Source organism: Ranitomeya variabilis, chromosome 3, assembly GCF_051348905.1.
Source record: "Ranitomeya variabilis isolate aRanVar5 chromosome 3, aRanVar5.hap1, whole genome shotgun sequence".
NCBI lineage: Eukaryota > Metazoa > Chordata > Amphibia > Anura > Dendrobatidae > Ranitomeya > Ranitomeya variabilis.
Genome location: NC_135234.1, coordinates 749,159,192 through 749,175,248, shown reverse-complemented (window position 1 = coordinate 749,175,248; position 16,057 = coordinate 749,159,192). Strand labels below are relative to the sequence as shown.

The following is a 16,057-nucleotide window of genomic DNA, read 5'->3' as shown; positions in this document are numbered from 1 at the left end:
TGGCGCCAGCACGGGAGGTGAGTATAGGCTTTTTTCATCTCATGGGCGCCAAACATTTAGATCAAGAAGGGGTTGTCCTAGTAGTGGACAAGAAATTAAGTCAGGTTTTGTATTATTTAAAAAAATAATGTTGCCAATTTTTTTTTTTTATATCATAAAAAAATTGTAATTTTGTTTTGAACCATCTAATAATCGGGTGCAATCTTCATTATGAAGGGAGGGAGATTGGGGTCAGCTGTGACATCACATATTGTGATTGGTGGATCCTGTGTCTATTGTATATAGAAGTGATTGTACAGGAGGAGGTGAGCTGTGATATCACCTATTGTGAATGGTGGATCCTGTGTTATCTACTGTATATAGAGGTGTTATCAGTCATTGTACAGGTGGAGGTGAGCTGTGACATCACCTATTGTAAATGGTGGATCCTGTGTTATCTACTGTATATAGAGGTGTTATCAGTCATTGTACAGGAGGAGGTGAGCTGTGACATCACCTATTGTGAATGGTGGATCCAGTGAGGCCGTACTGGGCCACAGGCCTTTGAAGGGAGGACGTCATGACAGGATTGAGTGGGCCTATAGGAGTTGAGCATTTTGAATGTGGTTGGATTGGGAGGTGTTAAGGATTTGAATTGGGGAGTCAGGATAGGGTTAAAGAGGAGAGATGAGGGAAAAAGGCGGAGCCAAAGTGGGTGCTATAAGAGCTATTCTGAGAGGGCAACCATTTTAGGTACTCCAGCACAAAGAAAACAAGCTGCAGGGTAACTGTATGATGGAGGCGATGTTGCAGCAATTACGGGCTGCCGCCGGATCCAGAGGCACGGGGTGGCTGCAGGCATCTATTCAAGGCCTGCTGTCCGACGGGGAATCCGGGCACTCTCAAACGCAAGGTGAAGGGCGTCAGCCTCGGAGGTCTAGGCCTCTGGAGCGCCTTAGCCCCGAAGTCACCCCCCAGGCCCAGCGCCGTGTAAGGAGCCTCTCCGGGGACCCTCCGGCTGAGGTCGCATGCCGTAGGCGCGGGGCACGCGGACTAGGAGCCGGGAGGAATCTATCATCTCAGCGGGGCCTGCAGCGGGGGAGGTGTCGGCCTCTCTCTCAGCTACTACGGCGAGATGGGCACGGATCAGCGGTGGCAGGGAGTGCAGAGGAGCTTGCGAGGGCCTGTATGTCAGGCACCTTCCCCCCAGGAGGGACATCGAAAGATCCGCCTATTCACCGGCAGCTAGGGATCCGGATTATGGAGCGGCGGGTGCCCCGTCTGGTCAGGGCCACTGCTCGGCGTTTGGAAGGCGAGCGGGAGGAGTTAGCGACACACACCCCGGTACGCAGGGCGGCTGATGAGTGGCGGTGCAGTAGCCCCCCCCGCTCATTGGCTGCAGCTGCTCATATAGATAACAATTGGCTGCCTAGTGCATCTGATTTAACGGCCGGTGGAGGCGAAGTCGCTGAGCGTAGGCCTCAGGGAGTCCTATCACCGATTGGATTCAGGGGGATCTACAGCTCCGGGGGGGGGGGGGGGGAAATTATCGGTCCGGTCATTCTCCTATGAGAGCCGGGTCACAATCCTGGCCCAATATGGATAGCAGCGATTTTCTGGACGCTGGGGACGCAAAGGCTAATCCAGGTCAGCTTCCACTGTGCCGATTCAACAAGAGGACAGAAGAGGTTCCTGTTTGGACAGACCGCTACTGGATTCTGGAACGGCGGCTGCTGGGAACACAGCGCCCAGGAAGCTAGAGCCGATACAATTACTCGTTTGGATCATGGGTCATTCATTTGTCTTCTGGGCAGCAATGAGGGCCGATGTTCGTCCAGATGGGAGACAACTAGGAGTGTCGAGAACATTGGGAGTTGTGAGGTGGATTGGTAAACTGGGGATGTTCTGGAGACAATTATTACCCGAGTTTCATAAATTCGTTCGTTTAGATCGGGTCCCAGACCTGTTGGTGATACATTTGGGGGGAAATGACCTAGGGAAACGTCCGTGTAGAGAACTAATTAAAGACGTTAAGTTCGACATGTTGAGGCTCTGGTCCATGTTCCTGAGGTTAATAGTGGTGTGGTCAGACATCATCCCCAGGAAAGTATGGCATGGGGTGAGGTCGGTGCAAGGTTTGAATAAGGCTAGGATCAAATTTAATAGAGCAGTGTCACGGTTCATGGTGAGGAATGGGGCAATTGTGGTGCGGCATAGGGATTTGGAGTCTGGAAAGGGGGAGTATTGGAGGAAGGATGGTATTCATTTGAATGCAATCGGTCTCGATATGTGGTGCTTGGCAATACAAGAGGGCATTGAAAAAGGTTTGCTGGTGTGGCGTGACATAAATATTTGAGGGGTCAGAACATTTATGCTGGTGGCGGGGGGGGGGGAGGTCCTCGAGGTTGGTGGTGCTAACAGGTGGTGGCTCGGGGGGGGAGGTCCTCGAGGTTGGTGGTGCTAACAGGTGGTGGCTCGGAGGGGGGGAGGATCCCAAAGGTCCTGGACTCCCCCTCGAGTGGATTAAATGGAATGGAACGTAAGGATCACATGGAGGAGATAACTGGGATCCGTGGGTAATTTTGAAGGATATTGGCAGGGCGAGTCTCTGTGTGTCTCTGAGCTGGTGCCTACTGGCTAGACACGACCTGGGGGGCCAAGATTATGGATATTGACCTGAATTTTTGTTACATTTTTGGGCTTCGAGGCCCGCCCTCCCCGTGAATACTGTTAAATAAATAAACCGTTATGTTAAATGTTAATAAAGGCTGCTGTGGCCAATTTATCCAAATGAAAAAATTGTGGCGAATCGTTATTTAGGGAGTGGGTAAGTTGGATGGATAGTCTGTGTGGGTTGGGTAGGGGTTAGATAAGGGGCGAAAATCCCAGGATTCACGAATACCCGATTGTCATGTGTATCAGCTGTGTATAAAGATGTTATCAGTCATTGTATTCCTGCCTCTGATGATAATGAGACTGCTGAAAACTCTTCCTTAAAAGACAAGAAGTATGAGTCTAAAATAGCCCCAATGACCAATGTGAATAAAACGAGATTATTAATTTAGTAAATAAGTAATTAATTTACTAATTTACTAAATAAGCCTAAGGCTGCCGTCACACTAGCAGTATTTGGTCAGTATTTTACATCAGTATTTGTAGCCAAAACCAGGAGTGGGTGATAAATGCAGAAGTGGTGCATATGTTTCTATTATACTTTTCCTCTGTTTGTTCCACTCCTGGTTTTGGCTTACAGATACTGATGTAAAATACTGACCAAATACTGCTAGTGTGACGGCAGCCTAACACATAAACCCGATTTAAACAAAAGATCATTTTCGGATGATTAAATAAGGCTGAAATAGGAAGGACTAATGTGCAGAACAACGACACCATAGAGGGAAGCGGACCAAAAAATACTATTTGTGTTTGTCTTGTGGATGACGGGATCTCGCATGGAGGAGAGTAACATAAATACAGCAGTATCTACATATTGACTCCCATATCTCCATCATGGATAACCAAGGTTTTAGAATCAGGTTTTCGGGTGTAATCATTACTCAGGCTAAACACGCCAAGTCCAGCTGATAAGTGGATCACGTGTGTTGTCATAAAATAGAATAAATTATACAAAGCTCGTGTGACCATATATTTACAGAGTGGCGACATATGGCAACAATCGATCGAAACAAGTTTTTCATTCCTGTAATTCCGATAATTGAAACAACCCATTCACGAAATGAAATTGTCCTAATCATTATTGTCGTTAATTATTCCATAACAGCCCGTTACGGTGTCGCGTGTTTTCCTGTTATGTGTTTGGGCTACATACAAAAACATCACGTTCTTTGATGAAGATGAGTCAGATCTTTATTTTTCTTGACGAAAGCCAAAGTGATCGGGAAGAGAGTTTGTTGCGAAACTTTTTGAAGAGTTTTTTTTTTGCTTTCAGGTTGGCTTATTCGCCCCTCACATGACGTCACTTTTAAACTTCGAAATGTACGGAAGGAGATTGTGTCTGACATGAAGGCGGCGAACATAAGAAAGTTCCTGCGGTAAGGACGAGAGGAAATAGTCACTTTTGGGCAAATAGAAATTTTATTTCTAAAACAGGCTTCATCTTTCAGAGATTTCACCAAAATTCCTCATTTGGCTGGGACAGAACAGAACCTTCTGTTAGCCCAAAAAATCCAGGCTCAGTGGAGAGATTTTGGATTGGATAAAGCTGAGTTGGTTCCCTACGACGTCCTGCTGTCCTACCCCAATAAAACCAGTCCTAACTATATCTCCATTATCGATGAACACGGCACAGAGGTGAGATGCACATTGTATTGATTTTATTTTTTTTACATTTTTGCTATTACTGGTCAAGAGCTCACGATACTTTTTATTTAAAAGGGTTATTGCCACTACTGAAAGTGATCCATTATCCAAAGTATAGAGGGTAACGTACTGATCACCTTGCGTCTGACCCCCGGAACCATCAGTGATCTTGAGCCCTATCTGAATGGAATGGAGATGCGCAAGATAAATTTCCCCCATACAATGTGTAGGATGCGGTGATTCCGCCCGGTTCAATGAACACATGCGGAATCACCTGCATTCAAAAGCTTCAGCACTTTGGACGCAGTGGACGTGTGCTGCTTCCAATTACTGACCACATGCACCTACCCTAAAGAGTGGGCAAATTGAAGAGGATAATCCCAGACAGAAGTATTGATCAACCGGTGAAATCTGACTGGTGGGACCAAATCCGATCACCAGAATGGGTCATCCTATATTAACCACTTAGGATATGAATTTATTCAACGATCTTGATCTTGTAAAGCGGGGCATAACCTAAACCATTCATCTCATTTTCAGATATTCAATACTTCATTGTCAGAGCCACCGCCAGAAGGATATGAGAACTTCACGGATATCGTCCCACCATATAATGCTTTTTCTGCTAAGGGAGAACCTGAAGTAAGTGGGCCAGTCCTGAGATATCATGTAGGGTAGTGAGCTTCCTTCCATTTGCAGTCTACTTTTAGGCAATTATACGGTTCCTGGGGTTTCTGAGGAAAGGATGGGACTTGCATGAATTTTACTTTGGACATAATATCTTACGAAGATTGTACCACTTCCATGGAAAGAAGCAGCCATCCTAAAGTAAGGTTTAAGGTGATCTTTTTAGAACCAACCCTTTAAAGGCTACTATTCATCTTTCTGAGCCATAAACTGCTGACGCAACCATGGACACACTGCTTTTGCAAGTTGGTCCTCACTATTCATGAGCCATCGTGCTCGGATAAGGTGTTATCCACCATGCTCCGATGCTAAAGAAGTGTCTTCATCGTGCTTGAATAATATATTAGCGTCCCCGCGGCTGCAAGTCGTGCTGCTGTTCGAAAGGTGCAACACATGCAAGGGATTACCTGTTTGTTAGCCACGAGACATGCAGCTGTTGGGAACGCAAACATATAAGGAGAGCATGCTTGTAAGATCTTTTCTCTACAGCTTGTAAACGCTGTTCTGACCGGATGGCTTTAGAGTCCCTGATCCTCTGATGCTACAGAGGCGATGGTGCCTCTTCTTAAAGCATGGAACAGTGCACCGTTGGGACCATCGGGGCAGTCATCTCACCGGTCCAAACTGTCAAACTTCAAGAGCGCACAGCTCCCAGGAAGTCAGGAGTCAGGGGAGCGATATGCTCCTGAGCAGAGAAGATGAGAACAACCCTTTAAATAGAAGACCCAAGACCTCCAATCTTGACTCAAATGTCAGAGCTCGAAATATTCAATAATATAATTTTCCGTTATTGGACTTTTATAAGCCGCCATCTCTGAGTTTGTTTCCTTTTCTTGCAGGGAGAGCTGGTTTATGTGAATTATGCCCGAACAGAGGACTTTTTTTTTCTTGTGCGAAACATGAGTATCAATTGTACTGGAAAAATTGTCATCGCTCGATACGGGAAAATCTTCAGAGGAAATAAGGTAAGAACTGAAGGATTTTTTATTAGATATTTTATTAGATATTTATTAGATATTTTGAAATATTCCTTCACATTTATCTCAAAATTAATGAACATGCTGAGTTTTTTACCGCGATGCATTTTTTTCGCGGAAAAAAAACGCATCATGTGCACAAAAATTGCGGAATGCATTCTAAGTGATGGGATGCATAATGTATGCAATTTTTTCGCGTTTTTATAGCGAAAAAAGCGCGAAAAATCTGCAACGTGTGCACATAGCCTTAATTTGTTTTCTCTTCCCTGATGTATAGTCGAGTGTCTGAAATGATCAAGGAACATATTGATTTCAGCATGGTGCTATAAGCCGTCAAGGCCTTGAGGTGCATGTGTCTGTAACAAAAGCAACTCCTCTGTAAGGATATGTGCATGCAGCACCCCAGGGTCCTGGTCATTGCAGTAATGTCATTCTTCCACCAGGGGGAGTGATGTTACGTTTGAAGGCAATAAAGGAGATCTCTTTACCAGGTAACACCAACACACAACACACTTCATACTCCAGTCCACCAGGGGGAGCTATGCTCCTATTTATTAGGGCACTCTTCACAATTAGGTAAAACTCATGGTCTGGATAGAAAGTTGGGCAGAAGCTGGCTGGGCTTCACCCAGTGAGCTGCTATCTGAGCTCCGCTCAGGTAGTGGGTCCCTGACAGGGGTGGGATCCTGTCAGAGGCCTAGACAGAAGGCCACGGAGCTGCGCCTGCCCGACGTGCGGCAGCATCCTAAGAAAGAGACACTGAAGGAGGATTGTATTGTAGATGGTGAGAAACTAAGTGGTAGCAAAAGGAGAGGAAACCAGAAGAAGTTCTGCCCTACACAGGCTGCCTCCTTCTGAGGTGCAGGATCCGGTAGCCGGAACACCGAGGGAGCAACAGTCTCTATGCCTTGCTCCAGAGACCGGTAGGACAGCTAATTCCAAGTTACTGATCCGCCCTATACCCAGGAGGCATGGTGGCAACCTGTGGAGGCTAGAGCATGCTAGAGTCCCTGTAAAAAGCCTCAGGCCACCAGTCATACGGGTTTGTCCTATCCATCCGGAGGACAGAGAGAGACACAACATCTAGAACATCTATCACAGTTGTGAGGACCTTATGAGAAGCTCAGCAGTAAGGTACTACAACACACGGCGCTAGAGGAAGGCTACTGATTTCCACCTGGATAAGGGGGACTCTGGATTTGCCTCCAAACCGGCCGGACTCTGCCTACCCTGTGATCTGGTGCTCTGGACTGTGGACACTGAAGCCTTCAGTAAAAAGACTTCAACCTTGTGTCCTCGTTCTTCACTGCGCCTCTCACCATCCACCACCTACACACTGGGAAGCCCTGGGGATACACTTCACCATCTAGCTGCCATAACATCACCCCAGCGGACCCCTTAAAGCAGCGTCGGTCACCCTGACCGAATACCACAGGTGGTGTCACGAACATTATTCCTTTAAAGACCTTTCCCCCATTTACAACGGACGTCCCTAGGGCCACGGACCAGTTCTGCCACTGTGACATCCCCCTTGAGAACCGAAGGACCCGGTACCGAGTACCCCACTGCCCTACGGGGGCGATCCATGCACGTGAGAGAACCCGTTGAGTTTTTCAAGATGCTCCAGAAGACCCTAGCTTTTTTTTCCTGAGACTTCTTCTTTTTTTTTGTTTTTTTTGTTGTTTCCTTGAGCTTTTTTCATGACCTCGGGCGAATTGTTTTCAGCTTTTTTCTGTGTTGTCTTTTTTTACTGTCTCTTTTTTTTTTAGCTTCATTCAACATTGAGGAAACTACTATTGTTTTTTAAAGCGTAAATTCTGACAAAATGCTCTGAAACACGCACGTCTTTTTAAGCCTTCTCATTTAATTAATTTTCATTGTAAAATATAGAGTGTATTCAGAGTGGAACATGTGAGAAGAAGGGACTGGTCACTTTTTTACCCACTTGGCATCGAAACGTGAAGCCGGTAAAGGAAGTTCAAAAGACTGAATATATGCACAGCAAGGGGCATTTACATCGAAATTTATGGTAATTCTTTTGAGCACTAAGTTAGCACCTTTCAGATGGGTTTCGAAGCAGACCTGCATGAACAAGACGTTGTGTGCACATATCTGGGGCCCGGAGGTGGAGAGGGGCGCTGGCAGGGTGGTAATACTGAGGGCAATCTGGCCTGTGGAGCTGCAGGAATCTGTCCTCTTCTTTCTGCCCCTTCTCAATGACACAGACAAGTGCCTCACTCCTCTATCATTTAGAAAGTTGCCAGCATGAAGAAAGAAGCAGCGATATCTTGACAGAATGGTCGGTGAGGTGAATGTGTTTATTTTTTTTTATTTTTCAATACACTGGGTAGGGGACAATGACAGGGATGGGGCATGTGGGGGAGAGGACAATGATGGGATGTAGGGGGAGAGGACAGTGATGGGATGTGGAGAGGACAGGGATGGGATGTGGAGGGAGAGGATAGGGTTGGGAAGTGGAGGGAGAGGACAGGGATGGAATGTGGAGGGAGAGGACAGGGATGGGATGTGGGGGGAGAGGACAGGGATGGGATGTGGGGGGAGAGGACAGGGATGGGATGTGGGGGGAGAGGACAGGGATGGGATGTGGGGGGAGAGGACAGGGATGGGATGTGGGGGGAGAGGACAGGGATGGGATGTGGGGGGAGAGGACAGGGATGGGATGTGGGGGGAGAGGACAGTGATGGGATGTGGGGGAGAGGACAGTGATGGGATGTGGGGGGAGAGGACAGTGATGGGATGTGGGGGAAAGGACAATAAATTGGGGTGTGGATTGGAATGGGATTAAGGGGGACTTATAATGAATGATTAGAGGACACAGGACAGGGACTAAGGCTATGTGCACACGTTCAGGATTTGCAGGAGAAAATTAAGCTGCATATCCTAATGTGTTAGCGGAAAAACGCTACGTAAAACACATTTTTTACATGTTTTTGTTGCATATTTTCCCTATTCATTAGTGTGGGTGAAATACGCTGTAAGAATTGGCATTATACAGATTTTAATCTGCTGCTAATCTGCAAGGAAAATATAAGTTATGTGTGCATGAAACTTCAGGGATCTCATTCATTAAAACCTTGGATATTTTTTGTATCAAAAGCATAGCGTGTGCACATAGCCTTAAAGTTAATTGGGGGAGAGTTACAAAGACTGAATAATTTATATTGGGCGGCGAAGACTATAGTTAATGGGGGGGGGGGGCACAGTGCTGCTTATCACTTTATATTTTGATTGAGTGGCTAATAGCATATTAATGGTGGGGTACATATTTGTACTCAGGGGCACAGTGCGGGGGAGGCAAATGTACAGTGGGAAAAATAAGTATTTGATACACTGCCGATTTTGCAAGTTTTCCCACCTACAAAGAATGGAAAGATCTATAATATTTATTGCAGGTACATTTTACCTGTGAGAGACAGAATCTGAAAATAAAAAACACAAAATCCCATTGTATGATTTTTAAATTATGAAATTGTATTTTATTGCATGAAATAAGGATTTGATACAATAGAAAAACAGAACGTAATATTTGGTTCAGAAACCTTTGTTTGCAATTACAGAGGTCGGATGTTTCCTGTAGTTCTTGACCAGTTTTGCACACACTGCAGCAGGGATTTTGGCTCATTCCTCCATACAGATCTTCTCCAGATCTTTCAGATTTCGGGGCTGTCATTGGCCAACATTGAGTTTCAGCTTCCTCCAAAGATGTTTTTTATTGGGTTTAGGTCTGGAGATTGGCTATGCAACTCTAGGACCTTGAAATGCGTCTTACGGGGAGCCATTACTGTGTGTATCTGATCATTGTCATGCTGGAAGAACCAATCACGAGCCACCTTCAATGCTCTTACTGAGGGAAGGAGGATTTTGGCCAAAATCTCGAAATACATGACCCCATCCATCCTCCCTTCAATACGGTGCAGTTGTCCTGTTTCCTTCACAGACTAGCACCCCTGAAGTATGATGTTTCCCCCACCATGCTTTACGGTTGGGATGTTGTTCTTGGGGTTGTACTCATCCTTCTTCTTCCTCCAAACACGACAAGTGGACTTCATACCTAAAGTTCTATTTTGATCTCCTCTGACCACATAACCTTCTCCCATGCCTCCTCTAGATCATCCAGATGGTTATTGGCATACTTCGAACAGGCGTGGATATATGCTGGTGTGGGCAGGGGTACCTTGCGTGCCGTACAAGATTTTAATCTATGACAGCGTAGTGTGTTACTAATGGTAATGTTTGAGACTGTGAACCCAGCTCTCTTCAGGTCATTGACCAGGTCCTCCCGTGTAGTTCTGGGCTGATTCCTGATCTTTCTCAGAATCATCCTTACCCCATGAGGCGAGATCTTGCATGGAGCCCCAGACTGAGGAAGACTGACAGTCATCTTGTGTTTCTTCCATTTTCTAATAATTGCGCCAACAGTTGTTGCCTTCTCACCAAGCTACTTGCCTATTGTCCTGTAGCCTATCCCAGCCTTGTGCAGGTCTACAATTTGGTTCCTGGTCCATAGACAGCTCTTTTGTCTTGGCCATGGTGGAGAGGTTGGAGTGTGATTGAGGGTGTGGACAAGTGTCTTTTATACAGGTAATGAGTTCAAACAGGAGCAATTAATACAGGTAATGAGTGCAGAGTAGAAAGACTTCTTAGAGAAAAACTAATAATTCTTGCTCGTTGGCTGGTGATCAAATACTTATTTCATGCAATAAAATGCAAATTAATTATTTAAAAATTGTACAATGTGATTTTCTTTTTTATATATTTTGATTCTGTCTCACAAACCTCTCCATTCTTGTAGGTGGAAAATGTGTATCAGATACTTATTTTCCCCACTGTATGTATACAATATTTGTGACCAAGTTATTTTTCAGGCTGCGGTGGTCGTGACCAGACGAGTCGTAGCTGGGAGATGTCCACATGAAGGTCTGACCAGAAGAAGAAGACGCAGCAGAAAATGACTCTAATCCAACGAGATGTCAGCGGTAAGTGCTTGGAAGTAAATATTATTCTGTACCTGCACTGTGAAATTTGGAGCAATAATGTTATCTGTAAAATCCCTCATTCTACATTCTCACATTTGTAGGTACAACCAAAGCCAATATATGGATAAAAGTAAGATATAACACCAGACAAAAGTTATATAGAAAAACGCCTTTATTAAATATAGTGGCAAATTAATATATATTAAAATTTACATAAAAAGTGCGCACAAGAACGATGAAAAGACAAAATTAATAAAGTATCTAAAAAGACGTATATATAAATGAAAATCAAGCTGACCCCAACAAGGTACACATGAATCAAGGGTGTGGCTCCCTACTAGTATGTACTGGAATCAAAAACCAGTCCGTGTAGAGATATATCAGAAACTGCATAGACAAAGTGCAACGTGCCAAAATATATCATAATTACAAAAAAAATTTTTATGAATAAAATTATCACACAATGTGAAATACTAAAGTGCAAATGTGCAAAATATTTAACATGTGCAATATATTAAATAAAAAAACGTGATTAATCTGGTCTGATTTGCCTATTCAGTGTAAAAAACAATAAGTATTGTCATATTGCAGTATAAATTCCACGGTAGAAGTGGTGCACCATAGGTTATCTATAATGGACACCACCACTTACTGCCGACACTCTATTAGATCAAAGCGGCGGAAAAAATCCGCAAGTAATTAAAAGAGCATAGTAGTCGCAAATCGTGATTTTTGCTCTTATATAGTGAATGGGGAGCACACAATACCTGAATAACCCAGGTCAGCAGGGTCAGCTATGTCCTCATGCGAACGCGCCCCAACGCGCGTTTCGGATATTAATCCTTCGTCCCCCTGACGAAGGATTAATATCCGAAACGCGCGTTGGGGCGCGTTCGCATGAGGACATAGCTGACCCTGCTGACCTGGGTTATTCAGGTATTGTGTGCTCCCCATTCACTATATAAGAGCAAAAATCACGATTTGCGACTACTATGCTCTTTTAATTACTTGCGGATTTTTTCCGCCGCTTTGATCTAATAGAGTGTCGGCAGTAAGTGGTGGTGTCCATTATAGATAACCTATGGTGCACCACTTCTACCGTGGAATTTATACTGCAATATGACAATACTTATTGTTTTTTACACTGAATAGGCAAATCAGACCAGATTAATCACGTTTTTTTATTTAATATATTGCACATGTTAAATATTTTGCACATTTGCACTTTAGTATTTCACATTGTGTGATAATTTTATTCATAAAAATTTTTTTTGTAATTATGATATATTTTGGCACGTTGCACTTTGTCTATGCAGTTTCTGATATATCTCTACACGGACTGGTTTTGATTCCAGTACATACTAGTAGGGAGCCACACCCTTGATTCATGTGTACCTTGTTGGGGTCAGCTTGATTTTCATTTATATATACGTCTTTTTAGATACTTTATTAATTTTGTCTTTTCATCGTTCTTGTGCGCACTTTTTATGTAAATTTTAATATATATTAATTTGCCACTATATTTAATAAAGGCGTTTTTCTATATAACTTTTGTCTGGTGTTATATCTTACTTTTATCCATATATTGGCTTTGGTTGTACCTACCTCTGGTTAGGTGTTTTTTTCCACTACTTTCTCCACAGTGCACTGGTCACTTTTATAGAAATTATTTGCATAAAGTATTGCCTATATTGGCTCACGCACACTTATATGTATATACAGTACCATTGTACACTGTGGATTTATCTATTCTCACATTTGTGTCAAATGTGCGTGTGCTGGCCGATTTTTTTTTTTTTTTTTTATCAGAAGGACTCGTAGAGTTTTATAGGTCCATTCACACTTGCATGAAAATCATGGATCTGAGAATGAGATCCGTAAGGGTCAGAGAATGTCTTGTTCTGATCCAGTTTTGAAGATCAGAATAGGACACGCTCAATGCATCTGTAAAAGCGAGCACACCGACACTGCACATGGATACAGGAATGTAGCCTTATTATGTATAACACAGTCCCTTAGTATATAGTGTACTCACTTATTGTGTATAACACAGTCCCTTAGTATATAGTGTACTCGCTTATTATGTATAACACAGTCCCTTAGTATATCGTGTACTCACTTATTGTGTATAACACAGTCCCTTAGTATATCGTGTACTCACTTATTGTGTATAACACAGTCCCTTAGTATATAGTGTACTCACTTATTGTGTATAACAGTCCCTTTAGTATATCATGTACTCACTTATTGTGTATAACAGTCCCTTAGTATATTGTGTACTCACTTATTATGTATAACACAGTCCCTTAGTATATTGTGTACTCAATTATTATGTATAACCCAGTCCCTTAGTATATACAGTTGTGCTCAAAAGTTTACATACCCCAGCAGAATTTTTGATTTATTGGCCTTTTTTTCAGAGAATATGAATGATAACACCAAAACTTTTTCTCCACTCATGGTTATTGGTTGGGTGAAGCCATTTATTGTCAAACTACTGTGTTTTTTTCTTTTTAAAACCTAATGACAACCCAAAACATCCAAATGACCCTGATCAAAAGTTTACGTACCCTTGTGATTTTGGCCTGATAACATGCACGGAAATTGACACAAATGGGTTTGAATGGTAACTAAAGGTAACATCCTCACCTGTGACCTGTTTGCTTGTAATCAGTGTGTGTGCATAAAAGCCGAGTGAGTTTCTGGGATCCAGACAGACTCTTGCATCTTTCATCCAGCCACTGATGTTTCTGGATTGTGAGTCATGGGAAAAGCAAAAGGCATGGGGACCCCCTCTATTCTTAATAACTAGCCTTGCTGAAGCTCACAGCTGAAGGTTGCAGCCCCCAACTGTGAGTTTTGACTGGCTGGTTATCAAAAATAGGGGGAACCCACACCATTTTTTTTTAAACTATTTACAGCGCAGGAACAGCTGATGATACTCTCATCCGCCGCTCCTGCTCTCACTGTTATTTGCGGCAGCAGATTTCGGATGATGGCAGCAGTAGTCCCATCAGCTGATACCAGTGACCGAAGGTAAACTTTATACCTCCGATCACAGCTGATCGCTCACTCTTTTGACAGCATGGAACCGCGGCTCTCTGACCAGTGGTGATGATTTTTCCGCCGATCAGAAGCGGTGTTTACCGCGCTGCCTTGCAAATGACAGCGCGACAAACACCCGGTGTTCGGGCAGCCGAACCTGAACAGTAACACGGACTTCCTAGTGAAGTCAGTGTTTGTTGTCCGTGCCCGAACAGTAGGTGTTCGGTATGGATGTCAAACTTTATTGTTCAGATTCGCCCATCTCTAATCAAGACCAGAGACGCCCATCGGCCGGACCGCACCATAGGCGAGTATAACGAAAGCTATTTTTGTGCCTTTCAGAGCATTCTAGAATGTTGTACTTGAGGGCTTTCAGGTGCTGGCCCCCTTTATATGGGGGAAAACCTGGCGACAGATTCCCTTTAAAGAGGAATTATGGTTTCAGAAAATAAGTCAGTCTTTGTGACAGGAAAAAATCGGATTTCAAAATGTTGTATCAAGATCTCTGCTGCTATCATACAAAAAGAACATCCAGTGTAGTGATGTGCGAACGTGCACAGATATAGCGTTATCTGAGTATCAAAGGGGCTCGAGTAACATGTTTGAGTCCCTACAGCTTTTAGACAGCCGCAACACATGCAGGGATTCCCTAACAAACAGGCCTCCCAGGGCTTGCATGACATTTGTCACGTGAGCCCTGCCACCAATTATCGCCCGCTTTACTCTTAACTTCCCTCTGATGAAAACTGACCTCCTGAATAGTGATAGCTGCTGCTCTGACTTCCTGTGAATGAAGGAAATGAAAGTGAAGCGAATCCTGATTGGCTGCAGGGTTCACGTGACATAACATCACCAGAGCCCCAGAAGATCCAGTGCCGACATTGTGAAACGGCGCCTACAAAATAGGTGAGTATGGCTGTTATTATGTTATATAGTCATAATTGACAAAGGGTTTGAATAGCGGACAATACCTTAAAACCTTCAGTTTTTTGATAGTTTAAGACAAAATAATGATCTACCAAGAAGCAAAGCTGGTGGCATCCCATCTGCATCCGTAATCACATCATGGCAGGGGTGGTGCGATGGGTGCGATGGGTGCCAGAATCGGCACGCCACCTTGATTGCGCCACTTTCTAATGATTGACAACTGCATATACGGGGCCAAACACCTTCGATCTGAGTTATATCTGGTTTCTGCTGAGAGCAGCTGATGTCGGCTGTATAATACAGCCAACACCCGCCATGTGTAAACCACTTCAAACACTTGCACCTTACATGAGCCAGATGTCGGGGAGAGTTTAAATGGATTGTCTAGTCAATGAAAGTGTGTGATCAAGTAATTAATCAGGGACCTTTTTAACCAAGAAGGACCACCCCTCTTATTTATTATGTTATCTTACATAACTCCATCATATTTTGCAGCTCTTTACAGACTTTATTACCACTGTCCCTATAGGGGCTCACAATCTAAATTAATTCTCTGGTTATAGGATGTTTCGCCCCCGGGTACATCCTGTTCGTGACGCCAAGTTGAGTCACCCGCCAGGGCAGTGGGGTACTCGGTACCAGGTCCGGTACTTGAAGGGGACGTCACAGTGGCTGCGACCCGCTCCATGGCCCTGGGCGCCCAAGTAAAGGGAAAGATCTTTAAAGGGAGTTTAAGAATAAAGTTTGTTCGTGACGCCACCTGTGGTATTCGGTCATTAGGGACCGACGCTGCTTAAAGGGGTCGTATGGGGTGATGGTATGGCAGCTGGATGGTATAACTTCCCACAGGTGAAGTAAATGTCCCCGGGGGCGAACTGCTCGGGTGAAACATCCAAATCCCTAATTACCTATCAGTATGTCTTTTGAGTGTGGGAGGAAAGCGGAGAACCCGGAGGAAACCCATGCGAACGCGAGGAGAACATACAGATGTTGACTTCATGTGTGTATTGCGGCACAATATTGTGACGTCACGGTCAAACTATTCGCAAAGAGGTGCTGGGAATGCTGCACTTAGTAGGCAGATTGCAGGGCTAATGAGGTGGCCGCCGGACCAGGGTCATGTGA

At 44.2% G+C, this 16,057-nt stretch overlaps 1 protein-coding gene across 2 annotated transcripts in view; it reads left to right on the top strand.

Annotated features, from left to right (window-relative positions):
- The window catches only part of NAALAD2 (N-acetylated alpha-linked acidic dipeptidase 2), a 77,656-nt gene that overhangs the window by 14,276 nt on the left and 47,323 nt on the right, over positions 1-16,057 (top strand). The window contains exons 3-6 of one of the 2 annotated variants that reach the window (XM_077298550.1): positions 3,929-4,031; positions 4,104-4,290; positions 4,840-4,941; positions 5,826-5,951. In XM_077298550.1, the coding sequence (XP_077154665.1) occupies positions 3,929-4,031; positions 4,104-4,290; positions 4,840-4,941; positions 5,826-5,951 (518 nt within the window). Of the gene's footprint in view, positions 1-3,928; positions 4,032-4,103; positions 4,291-4,839; positions 4,942-5,825; positions 5,952-8,002; positions 8,272-10,849; positions 10,961-16,057 lie in introns of those variants that run through there. The other variant, XM_077298551.1, reaches the window with a different exon arrangement.